General features: G+C 33.0%; 1 protein-coding gene across 1 annotated transcript; it reads right to left on the bottom strand.

The window, feature by feature from the left end:
* Positions 1 to 477: 477 nt before the first annotated feature.
* LOC111047367 (multiple coagulation factor deficiency protein 2 homolog) lies at positions 478 to 5,616 on the bottom strand. Its single transcript, XM_039444468.1, is given in 5 exon segments — positions 478 to 630; positions 1,740 to 1,933; positions 3,625 to 3,711; positions 5,503 to 5,541; positions 5,543 to 5,616. Coding segments are annotated over 5 exon segments (414 nt in total). The 3' UTR covers positions 478 to 610.
* Between the last annotated feature and the right edge of the window lie 7,135 nt (positions 5,617 to 12,751).

Here is a 12,751-nt window from a genome sequence, read left to right as displayed (position 1 = left end):
GTTTAAAAACTGGCATAGTTGCAGAGCTGGAAAAGGATACGTATCTGCTTTGTCGAATGATAGACAAGGATAGCAACAGCAATGTTAATCGGAATTGTAACGTCAATTGCCTTAATCAAGAATAAATAATTTTGTTAATTAGTTGGATTTCTACATTGTTTAAAAACGATCTGGCATAGTTGCAGAGCTGGAAAAGGATAACGTTATCTGCTTTGTCGAATGATAGACAAGGATAGCAACACCAATGTTAATCGAATTGTAACGTCAATTTCCTTAATCAAGACTAAATACTTTTGTTAATTAGTTGGATTCTACATTGTTTGAAAACGATCTGGCATAGTTGCAGAGCTGGAAAACGATAGCGTTATCTGCTATGTCGAATGATAGACAAGGATAGCAACACCAATGTTAATCGAATACTGCCATTATAACGGTAGACCCACTATAGGAAATTATACGAATAATAGAATACGTGATAACAATTGTGAAAAATATTTTATTCCATTTTTATCGTCTGTTTAAACCCGCGTTCCTCTTATCTTGGTCTTTCTTTCGGCCCACACGTATTCTACATAGCTCAGGTAGCCATCATTGTCTAAGTCATCCTCTGCTAAACCTGGTCGATCAAATCTGAAAAAAAAATTCAAAATTTTATATTTTCAATTATTTAATTTCATCTTCAATTATTCAATTTCATTATGAATTATACTAATTTTAACATTGATAAAAAAACACTTTTGATATGAAAACACTTACTTTTTAGTAGTGACTACGTTTTGACTAGTTGTTGGTCATCTTCAGTGGAAAATAATGGATTTACAACACAGTATTCCTTTTTTTTCTAGTTCTATGATACAATAGAGTAGAATAATAAAATTAACTCACTGTGGGTAGTTAGAAATGAACACTAATGTACAAAAAATCGGGAGTCGAACCAGAAACTTCGGTTTAATGGATGAGGCAAACTAATTTCGAGTAAAAACAGACACTAGCGACAAAAACAACAGGGTTTTAACGCATAAATCTATCAACTATCTGAATTCGGATTCAACGAAAACTGGATGCCGTGAATGTCACCTGTATTTTTTACTGCAAATGTATTATTTTTACAAAAATGTTTCCATGCTCAAGGCATCATTATCTTGAATTGAAGGTAGAGCTTAAACCTGGGTTTTGTAAAAATGAAACATTTCCAATGGAGAATACAACATATGGTTTTTTTTAAATTTATATCCTGAATAGTCGTTTATAAGCTCTATCATGTGGTATGAGTCTCCTTCCTTGGAGACTATCAGGGGGTCCACCCACTACCTCCGTAAACAAAGCCGTAGTGCATTCGTGTGACGTCAGCACAGGTAGGGCTCCTAGACCAATAAAAATTCTTTGATTTCCGCTGATCTATATCAGCTAGTGTTTTTATTGGTGTTGGAGCCCTTCCTGTGCTGACGTCACACGAATGCACTATGGCTTTGTTTACGGAGGTAGTGGTCCACCCCATCCTTGAAAAAATGAAATTTGTAACCTACTTCTCATGCAAGAGGTAGATAGATAGATAAATGCCTTCTATTTGCACTTTACAATATTAAAAGTGATGTGGGCGAAAGGAAGGTAGGGAGATGAAGCCGTTTATTCAAAAGGATTCATGGTCGAGATTATTTTACTATTCAATCTACATATTCAGAAGGTCTGAAGTATTTTTCATTCTGATTATTTGTATATAAATGTGATGATTTTACTACCTGTGAAGTAGCGCATATCATCGTCCGTGGACTGGTATTTGTCGGGTGCGACGCGGTCCTTGAGGTCGGAAGACTTGTGCCGGTTGTCTCCGTGGTTCTCTTCAGAGTCGTCGTGGTCGTGGTGGGTTGAATGATGTATAGCGTGCAGTATCTCCAGACCATCCAGCTTAGTGTTATTGTCGAAGTCGTGTAGTCTAAACTCAAATAGAGAAATTGATTATCTTCAAAATGTACTGATCAGTTTCATAAATCAACCTCCGGTCTGTGATATTGAGGAGATATCTTTAGTGAGGTCCACATTATAATGGCAGTGGAGAAAGATAGGAGAACCGTGTTGCCTATTCGATAGAGGATAGCTTATACCAGTATTCCGCATATACATGTTGGCCCAGCTTGCAATTTGACCGGTACTAAATGAAGGCCAGCGATAGCCAGCGTTGGCAAACCACACATACACACACTAACGCTGGTCGACATTGGGCCAACATGTAGATGCGGTATTTTATCTAATGTAATAAACTGTTAATTCTTCTTTAAAATAATCAATTATATTTTATTTGTCTAAAAATATTTTTTCAATAATTGAATATTCAATTTTCATAATAATTGTGATTGAATATTTTGTTAATTATGTTTCTACATCGTTAACGCATATCTGCCAACGTCGCATATCTAGGAAAGGGTAGTGCTATCTGCTTTGTCGAATGATATACAAGGATAGCAACACCAATGCTAATCAAATACTGCCATTATAACGTGGACATCACTATAGGATAGACAGTTTCCGATATTTATTAGAAAAAATAGGATGCGCATGTACTTTGTTGCATCTTCTACTATGGTTTATTAATGAGTTAGGTACTTTTGTAAACATAATGTTCATTTCCACTTGAGTAAAAAAAATGTGCAATACAAGTTTAATATTTATTCTATCTACTTCTTCATTGATGTCAAAGCTAAAGACATTGAAGTCGTCCCAATGTGTTATCCAAGAACAAATTCAGAATAATTTGTCAGAGGAAATTGGATATTTGAAATGAAATAGAATTTTTTAAACAGGTACCTAAGAGAATAATATAAAATTCTCAATCCATTCAATTTCTATTAGTTTAGGTATTTACTATTCCAGTATCAATCATCTTGTTGGAAAGTGAATAATTCATAATTGGAAGGAAATAAAATAGAAATCAATGTGCAGAATATCGCAGATGAATAGAAGTATTGTCCCACTGTAATAAGCATCAAAGTCTCTCCAAATATGATTCTGAAAGGAAAAATGTTGGTCCTTTTGTGTAATAAATTACTTTAATAGGGCTACTCGAATATTTTATTATTACAGAAAATTGCTAGTAGGTACGTACCCTCTTTATATTAATTATTATAAAAACACAACTATTTTCGAGCACTCATGCCATTTCCAAGTGTTAATTAATTTATTTATTCATTTCACAGATACAGCAAATTTATAAACAAAACAAAATACATAATAATTCCATGCATGGGCCGAAGCCTGTGTGCAGGAATGAGTTGTATCATCACTTGACTGTAGCCAACAAAAATAAATCATATAGTACATACCTAATATTTTATACTTAAGTAGCTATTCAACGATGCATGATTCTTAAATAAAACTCGAAATGGAAATAATCCTTGTGATTCAATATGTAATTAAAAGCGAATCAAGAATGATAATGAGGAAAATGAATTTTATGAAAAAGTAGAAAGATGATTGAAGGAGGTGTAAGGTGTTAATTATGGTGAGAAGAATAAGAAGGTATTTTTGAATATAGCCTATGTGATATATTTATTCATTTTTCTCCAAAGCCGATTTACACTCATCTCGATTAATTAAAAATTGAATCTCAAGAAAGACTTGAGTACTTACTTGAAGTAATGGAACTCCAACTCCTCAGGTGTCATCTTACTTGTATCTACTTCGGGATTTACATTCATCAAATCTTCTTTTATGTGCCTGTTGAAATATCATGCATATTTTTCAAATATTTATAATTTTAGATACTGTTGTTGGTGAGATATTGTGATATCTATCCTTAATGAAAACACTGGGATGTTGTCTAGGAATATTATCACAAAATTTATTGTAAAATTACTTCAATGTGAAAATTTGAAAACTGAAGATGACATTGGTGTTGAAACATGGATGTAATAATTTTGCAATAAATTCGTTATATTTCTAGGCAACATCTCAGTGTATTCATTATTAATTTATAATATTTATTAAACAGGGTACTCCAAGTTATCATTTCTCACATTCATTCAGTCACTAGAATATTACAACTACTTATGTCACAACAATTATTGTTGGCATTAAATTCTCACCTGCAAAATAAAAGTGAGAATAGATAAGACAAATATTAATTCCCAGTTGTCAAAGATCTTGAGAATTAATTAAATACTTCTCACTGAACAGTGGTCTGTCGACTAGGACCACTGAAATCTAATAATAATATCTCTCAGGTCAAGTAGCATAATATAGGCTACTTTACAATGAATTCAAACTTTTTTCAAACAAATAACTTGAAAGTTTCCCTTGTACACTTTTTTCAATATCAAAAATGTCTAATTTAATATTTATAATGATTCTACATTAAACATTCAGTAACTACATCACAATTATCATTATTCCAGTACCTAATTATTGACCAATGTTGAATACGGTAAAAATAAATTATGGAATGAATATTATTAATTATAGTAAAATTTCATGATAATTATCTTCGAGGGTATTGAAACGTGAACATGATAGAATACTCTTTATGATACAACGGTACATGATAGTACCCTTTTATTTTAACACAACACAAAATCTTTCAACTCTTCATTAGTCACTTTCAAGTACAAAATACATTTTCAAGACGTTTGAAAATGACTCTTGGAAATGTAAAACTAATTGTGTTGTGATTATTAGAATAGTACTTCTATTATGTTTCTATACTTTCAGTATTGACCGACTATGTTTGCTAAACTATAATTCCTGACGTTGTCCATAACTATTGCAGAGTTGAAAGGCAATAAAATTATATTTATTATTAAACGAAATCCCAATTAAATGCTGTCAATCACCCCGAATACTTCTGCTACTGCAATATTGACAACAGGGTAAACAGCTAGATGGAAATTCGATGAGCGCTACTATACAAAAAGTATTTGTCAGCCGGGAGCACAAATCCCTGGCTGACAAATAATTCTTGTATAGTAGCGCTCATCGAATTTCCATCTAGCTGTTTACCCTGTTGTCAATATTTTCAGTAGCAGAAGTCTACGGGTGATTAACAGCTTTTAATTGGTATTCTCGTTTAATAATAATTATCATTAATTAGCATTTGAACAAATTCAACTTCCAATTATTTACATCTGTATATTTGTCTCTTTTCTGTATAGGGCTTACTTGTAATATAAAAATAAATAAAAATCTCAGTAATGAAAATGAAATGAAATGAAAAAAATCTTTATTAGGCGGAGTAGGACTGTAAGTCCTCTCCACACATTTAACCTCAGTATCCTCTTTTCAAGTGATATCACTTCATCAATGTTGAAACATGTGATAAAATAATTCAAAACAAGGGTACTGAGATTTTTATTTATCTGTAATATATATTTATTTATAGCCCTAAAGAGAAAGGTGAGTAAGTGGAGGCATTTATAGTCTGTCACAGACTTTTCTTAGCATTATTTGATGAAAACAAAGATAAGATTAATCATGACTTGATTAAGGTACAAAATTTAGGTACAATTTACTCACTCGACATCTTGCAGTGCCTCCGTATCTTGAGTCAACTTTTATTACCTTAGGTTGGTAGTGATAGTGGCCTCTGGGGTGGTGGGGTCCCTCATTGACATCACTGCGACCACACATGCAATACTGCTAGACAAATAATCATCTGAAAAACAAAACAAAATTGAACAATGAAAAACACAAATTTAAATTATCAACTACTCATTTATATGATAATAAAAGTGGTTGACTATTTCAATTTGTGTTGGAAAAGTACCACAATATCCCCATAACATTGTAATATTAAAATTAAACAATTTTGAATCCGGCATTTTCAATCATGTTGTATATTAGTGAGGTCCTTATCTGGAAAACTAAACAAAATTAATCATTTTTCAATCCGGCATATTTAACCATTTTGTACAAGCAGGTAGCCCGTGCTCCGCAATGGTCTAATTAAAATCTTGACAAACTGAAAACTTGACCTACAGAAATCTTGAAGAATTTAAGATAGGCCTTCAACCATCCTCGGTAAATTAAGAATCTATATGCAAAATTTCCTCCTCATCTGAAAAACAAAACAAAATTGAACATTTTTTAATCCGGCATATTTAGCCATGTTGTACAAGCAGTTAACCCGTGCTCCGCAAGGGTCTAATTAAAATCTTGACAAACTGAGAACTTGACCTACAGAAATCTTGAAGAATTTAAAATATGCCTATAACCATCCTCGGTAAATTAAGAATCTATATGCAAATTTTGAGTTAATCAGTTTAGTAGTTCAGACATGTTGATGCGTCATTTGTGAATTTCCTATTCCGTACGTGTATAAGCCAATAATTCTTTCCTTTATTATATAATAGATAATGAGGTCCTCGTTAGTTGAACAAAATAAAATTGGACAGTTTTTAATCCGGCATATTTAATCATGTTGTACAAGAAGGTAACCCGTGCTTCTCAAGGGTTTAATTGAAATAGTGACAAACTGAAAACTTGACCTACAGAAATCTTGAACAATTTGTAATAGGCCTATAACCATACTCGGTAAATTGAGAATCTATATGCAAAACTTCGAGTTAATCAGTTGAGTAGTTCAGACGTGTAGATGCGTCATTCGTGAATTTCCTATCCCGTACGTATAGAAGCCAATAATTCTTTCCTTTATTATATAATAGATAATTAGGTCATCGTTTGTTAAACAAAACAAAATTGAACTGTTTTAAATCAGGCATATTTAATTCTATTGTTGAATGAGGTTCTCGTTCTCGTTTGTTGAACAAAACAGAATTGGACATTTTTTAAATCATGTATATTTAATACTGTTGTATAGTGAGGTTCACGTTATAATGGCAGTGAGAGAGAAAGATGGGAAAGATGAGAGAACAGCTTTGCTGATTCTCTGCCTTGTTCTTGCCCTCTTTAGAGGATAGCTGATACTAAGAAAGAAAAATAAAATCTTAGTAGCCTTTTTGAAATATTTAAACACAACATGTTTCGGACATTCATGCCATTTAAATATGTTGTACCTGATTAAATATTTCAAAAAGGGTACTAAGATTTTTATTTTTCTTTCTATTTCTATAAAAGTAGCCCTATCAGAAAAGAGATAGCTGATACTAGTATAGATATCCATGAAAGATTAACTGTTCATTCTTGTTAAAAATGAACAATTATATTCTTAAAATGTATGAATTCAGGGCTAAGGTACTTATTTTTATTTATAAAATAGAATTATAGTACCATTTTTTGAAATTAATAAAATAATTGATTAAAAATACAAATTATAACAGCAAGCTCTTCAGGTTCAGGTTCATCTTCAGGTTTTTTAAAAACCTGAAGATGGTGTGGATTGCAGTTGTATAATTAATAGTTTGTGTTATATAATTTGTATTTCAATCTATTATTTTATTAATTTAAAAAAAGGGTTCCATAATTCTATTTATAAATAAAAAATAAGTACCTAGCCCTGAATTCATACTTTTAAGAGTATTAATTGTTCATTTTCAACAAGAATGAACCGTTAATCTTTCATATTAGATATCTAACAAGAATTCTATTTTACAAATTAATATTCTGTTTTGTCAAGAAAATAGTTTCTAATGATTTGTTAATAAATTTCATAATTGAAATCATGACTCTTGTCAACTAACTATATTTCTACATTTTGAATAACGATCTGGCGATGTTGGGGAAGTAGAGAAGGTCACCTCTCTGTCTGCTTTGTCGAATGATAGACAAGGATATCAACACCAATGTTGGTCAAATACTGTCATTTATTATAACGTGGACCTCACTATAGGAGATTTATTCTTTACATTTTTTAAAAATGCAAATATTGAAATAATAATACATTATCAAAAATTGAGTAAGTGGAGGCAGTCAGAAGTCTTATCACAGACTTTCTTTTGATAAAAATGAATAAATTTATATTACTGTACAGATGTAAACTAGTAGTATAAATATAAGAAAATAAAAATCTCAGTACCCTCTTTTGAAATTTTTTACTACATGTTTCGGACATTTATGCCATTTTCAAGTCACTTGACAAACATTCAAGTCACTTGAAAATGGCATAAATGTCCGAAACATGTAGTGATAAAATATTTCAAAAGAAGGGTACTGAGATTTTTATTTTCTTTATATTTATATACAAGTAGCCCTATACAGAAAAGAGGTAAACTATAGTTCTGTGAACAGTAGACCTCACGCAGTTTTCTCATCCACAAGTACCTGATTGAAACTATAGACCTTATGGAAATACAGCAATAGACTGGCTTCTCCACACATCGTGTTAATCACTTGTCAGCTGATTTATGATGAATAATTCTATAGTCTGATTTTTACTCTAATATTGGCGTATGAAGGGGCTCCTTTTCCTTTTATATTATCCTTGAATCCAAAATTTTCCAAACCTTGTATATACGTCGACGCGCAATTTTAAAAAGGACATACCTGTCAAATTTCATGAAAATCTATCACCGCGTTTCGCCGTAAATATAAACATAAAAACTTTAAACATTCAAACATTAAAACATTAAGAGAAATGCCAAACCGTCGACTTGAATCTTAGACCTCACTTCGCTCGGTCAATAAATTGGAAATTGATTTTGTGCAAATGCTAATTAATTATTTATTAATAATTATTAAAAATAATCAATGATCGGGAGAGAAAAAAATAAGGGTGTCTTGAGATATTTAGTTAAGACAACATAGTGTGTTTTTATTCCATTCTAACGTAGCTACTTATTCAAAGGTCTGTACTATTTTTTCATTGAGATATCGTAAGATCTTTATGTGAACTCAGAGGTTTTTTTTCATGTGCATGTAAAATTCATTAGCAGCTGTCAGCTTCTATTTACTTTCTATGGTTGATCATATATATGGCGATTGTGTGGGAGATGGATAGTGTCACATTGAATAAGTGGAAAGTTGACAAGCTTTTTATAGAATGCCCTCAGAATGTAGGGAGTGATTCCCTGTCAGATGTATGTGTGAGTTTTCCAATAAACTGAAACTTCTCTCACTCTTTGGCTGAGATGGAAAACATCCTATATAGGCCCTAGCCTATTGAGTGGAATGGATCTAACTAGAGATTAGTCATACACTCTTAATATACCGTACCGTATTCACGAAAAGTATTTCTATGTATTACGATACATGTAATATTATGCATTGTCTTTTTTCTTTAGGGCTATTCTAACATAAAAAAATTAATCTGATTACCCTTATAGATTATTACCCTTACAGTCCTAGTTTTATAAAATCATATGAATATACTAACATAAGATCAAACATAAACTGCGTTTACACCGGAGTTAATAACACGAGTTATTAACAAAAAGTTATTATCTTGACTGAATCGTCAAAAATTTATTTCTCTTGACATGTTAATAACTCATGTTTCTAAAGAAAATTCCTTTTTATTAACAAGATCTTGTTATCAATAATTGACTTCCATAATAATTATATGATTTCATTAACGAGACTATTGATATGATATAACAGCCGGAATAAAAAGCAAAAAATTGTCTTCAAATTTGAATTGAAACATGTGTGTGATCATTAAAATGATGATCTTCATCTGATCTAATGTAAATATTATTATAATGCGTTTACAGCAGAGTTTAAAACAAAAGTTTTCAACATAAGTTAATAACATTTTGCTTTTGGCTGCTAGTTTTGTTATCAACAAAAGTTAATAACTTTGTCACGTGTTTTGTCTGCAGCCGGTGTTGTCAGGGGACAGCTGTAGTTGTAGGGTAGGGATGCTGGGCGAGCGGGTTGCGGGGAAGATAGTAACCTGTTATTAACAAAAGTTACTCACTCTCGATGGATAACATAAATCTTGTAAATAACAAGGAATTTTCTGTTGAAAACACGAGTTATCAACTTTTTTCAAGAGAATTTTTTGTCGATTCAGTTAAGTTGACAACTTTTTATTAATAACTCATGTTATCAACTCCGGTGTAAACGCAACTCAACATGATGTTATTAACTTTTGTAATTAACATCAGTTGAAAACAAAAATGTTAAAAACTTGTGTTATTAACTCCGGTGTAAACGCAGCTTAAGAATCTTGAATCAGTATTTATTTTTTTTCAAATCACTTGAAAATGGCATAGTAGCCGAAACAGTAGAGGAAAAATAATTTATAAGGTTACTCAGATTATATTTCTATTTATGTAAAATGCATTATTTTTAATCTCACACTATGAACAATATGTTGTGAAATGTCCTCATAGGTGAAATGAAAAGATGTTGTCAGTTCCACATGATTTATTTAAGCCAAACTAAAGTCTAAAGTCAAAGTTCAAACGAAAGTTTTAACAAAAAAATCCACAGATGATGATGCCTTGAGTGCATTGCAACTTTATTTTGGCACGAATAAATTATGTGGAAGTGATATTTTTTCATTCCACTTCAATGAATTTTTTTAATTGTGTAATAGACTAGAAGTCTAAATCTAGGCATAAAGGTTTAGAAATATTCGAAATATAGATTTAAAAATACAGACTGCGGTGAATAGATGGATATGAGGACAGGACAGATATAGCCTATAGTGAGGTCCACGTTATAATGCTAGTGTTTCATCGTCAATGGTATTGCTATCCTTGTCTATTATTCAACAAAGTGGATAGCGCTATCTCTTTCTCGCTTTTCTCTGTTGCCAGATCGTCTTTTAACAATGTAGAACTACTAATTAATTAACAAAATATTTCATCCTAATTATGAAAATTCATTATGAAATTATTGAGAAATATAATTTCTTGCTTAATAAAATATAAATGATTATTTTGAAGGAGAATGAACAGTTAGTATTGCATCAATAAACCTGTATCAGCTACCGTCTATAGAAGGCATTGACAAGACAGAGGATCGGCAACGTTTTTCTCCTATCTTTCTCCACTGTCATTATAACGTGGACCTCACTATCTTGGACTCAATATCTTGGATATTTATTAATACAGCAAAACAATATACTTCAATAATTTGACCCTGTTTTTGGGTAGGAAGACCAATACAAGATTTCAGCGATGCCAAAATATTTTGCTCTTTTAGCGTCTGCACAGAACACCCTCTGGTAGCTGGGTGTGCTTGAAACCTAATACAGAAACGAAGTGTCCCTCCACTTTCAATAGCAGTACAAGTGCTTCACACATTCACATCTGCCCCCAAAAACTATTACCAAAAGTAACAAGAGACCATGGGCTAGACAAGGGTGATAGGATTTTGGCACCCCTTGTCTGGGGTAGGTCCTGGACAAACACAGGAGGGGGACAGAGAGAGGTGATGGAGGAGGAGGAGGAGGAGGGAGAGAGTGTCAAACAAGCTCAGACAGGTCCTGACATTAAATAGGAAATAATTTGTCGTCGAATCCTTGTCAAACATATGGCATAATGATACATTGAAAGCCCAAATGAAGGGTAATGCATGTAGTGTTGTTTGAAGAGCCTTTATATATGTGTTTTTGTGTAATATATGTAGTATACTCAATCCACCATATGGCTCTATCCCTTTGGGGAGCCCCTCAGATTTCACACCCCCTGCAGGAAATACTGGGGGCGTCTTCACGCCCCTTACAGTGACAATCTGAATTTTTTCTCCCTCTCTCTCTCTCTCAATGTTGCCTTGTCATCATTCTTTCTCTTTCTTCCGTGTCCTTCACATTCAATTATTTTCCTCTCTTCCTACCTCTCTCTCTCTCTATCTCTACAGAACTCTCTAAAGAGCTCCAATCTAATCTCTCTCTCACTGTTTCCTTGTCATTATTCTTTCTCTCTCCTGCGCTCTTCACATCCGATTGTTCTTCTCTCTCCCGCCCTCTCTTTTTCTCTTTTCTCTCTCTCTCTCTATTGTCTTATCATTCTCTCACTCTCTCTTTCCCACCCCTTCACATTCGATTATTCTTCTCTATCCTACCCTTTCTTTCTATCTCTACAGAACTCTCTAAAGAACTCCAATCTGATCACTCTCTCTCTCACTGTTGCCTTGTCATCATTCTCTCTCTCCCACTGTTGCCTTGTCATTATTCTCTCGCTCTCCTGCGACCTTCACATCCGATTATTCTTCTCTCTCACACCCTCTCACTCTCTTTCTATTGCCTTTTCATTATTTCTCTCTCTCCCGCGTCCTTAACATTCGATTATATTTCTCTCTCACTTATTTCTCATTTTCTCTCACTCTCTCTCACACACACTGTTGCCTTGTCATAATTCTTTCTCTCTCCAGCGCCCTTCACAATCGATTATGTTTCTCTCTCTTTGCTCTCGCCTCTCTGTCTTAGTTGCAACTCTTTCCGATCATTTCTCTGTCATCTACTATTTGCTGTGAAACTCTGTTTCTCTTGCTTTTAATGCTATGCCATTTTCTTTCTTTTCGGTAAAATCATTCTCCCACCTCTTTCAGTTTTTTTGTCTGTATTTTTCTACATTTGCTATGAAACTCTGTTTCTCTCGCTCTTACACTCTACGGCTCTTTCTCTGTCTTTTCGCTAGAATCATTCTCCATCTCTCCCCTCTCACAATCTATCTCTTATTTCCGTTCTCTCTCACTTCTCTGGTCTTCTTTCTCTGTCTGGACTGTCGTTTAATGGTAGGCCATTGAGAATAGCCTACCTATTTGTGAGCGCTTCATTAAATTCGAAATGTGACGCCTTTATTAATTCCTCTTCCACTATCTCTGAGATGTGCCAAACTTAAAGGTGCCAGATGCACAAAAGCCGGTTAAATTTTAACTGTGATTAATTAATTAATCAATCTCTTTATTCATACAAAAT

This window comes from Nilaparvata lugens, unplaced genomic scaffold (assembly GCF_014356525.2).
Source record: "Nilaparvata lugens isolate BPH unplaced genomic scaffold, ASM1435652v1 scaffold4744, whole genome shotgun sequence".
NCBI classification, from domain to species: Eukaryota; Metazoa; Arthropoda; class Insecta; order Hemiptera; family Delphacidae; genus Nilaparvata; species Nilaparvata lugens.
The sequence above is the reverse complement of the archived record's forward strand: the minus strand, read 5'-3'. Positions and strand labels throughout refer to the sequence as shown.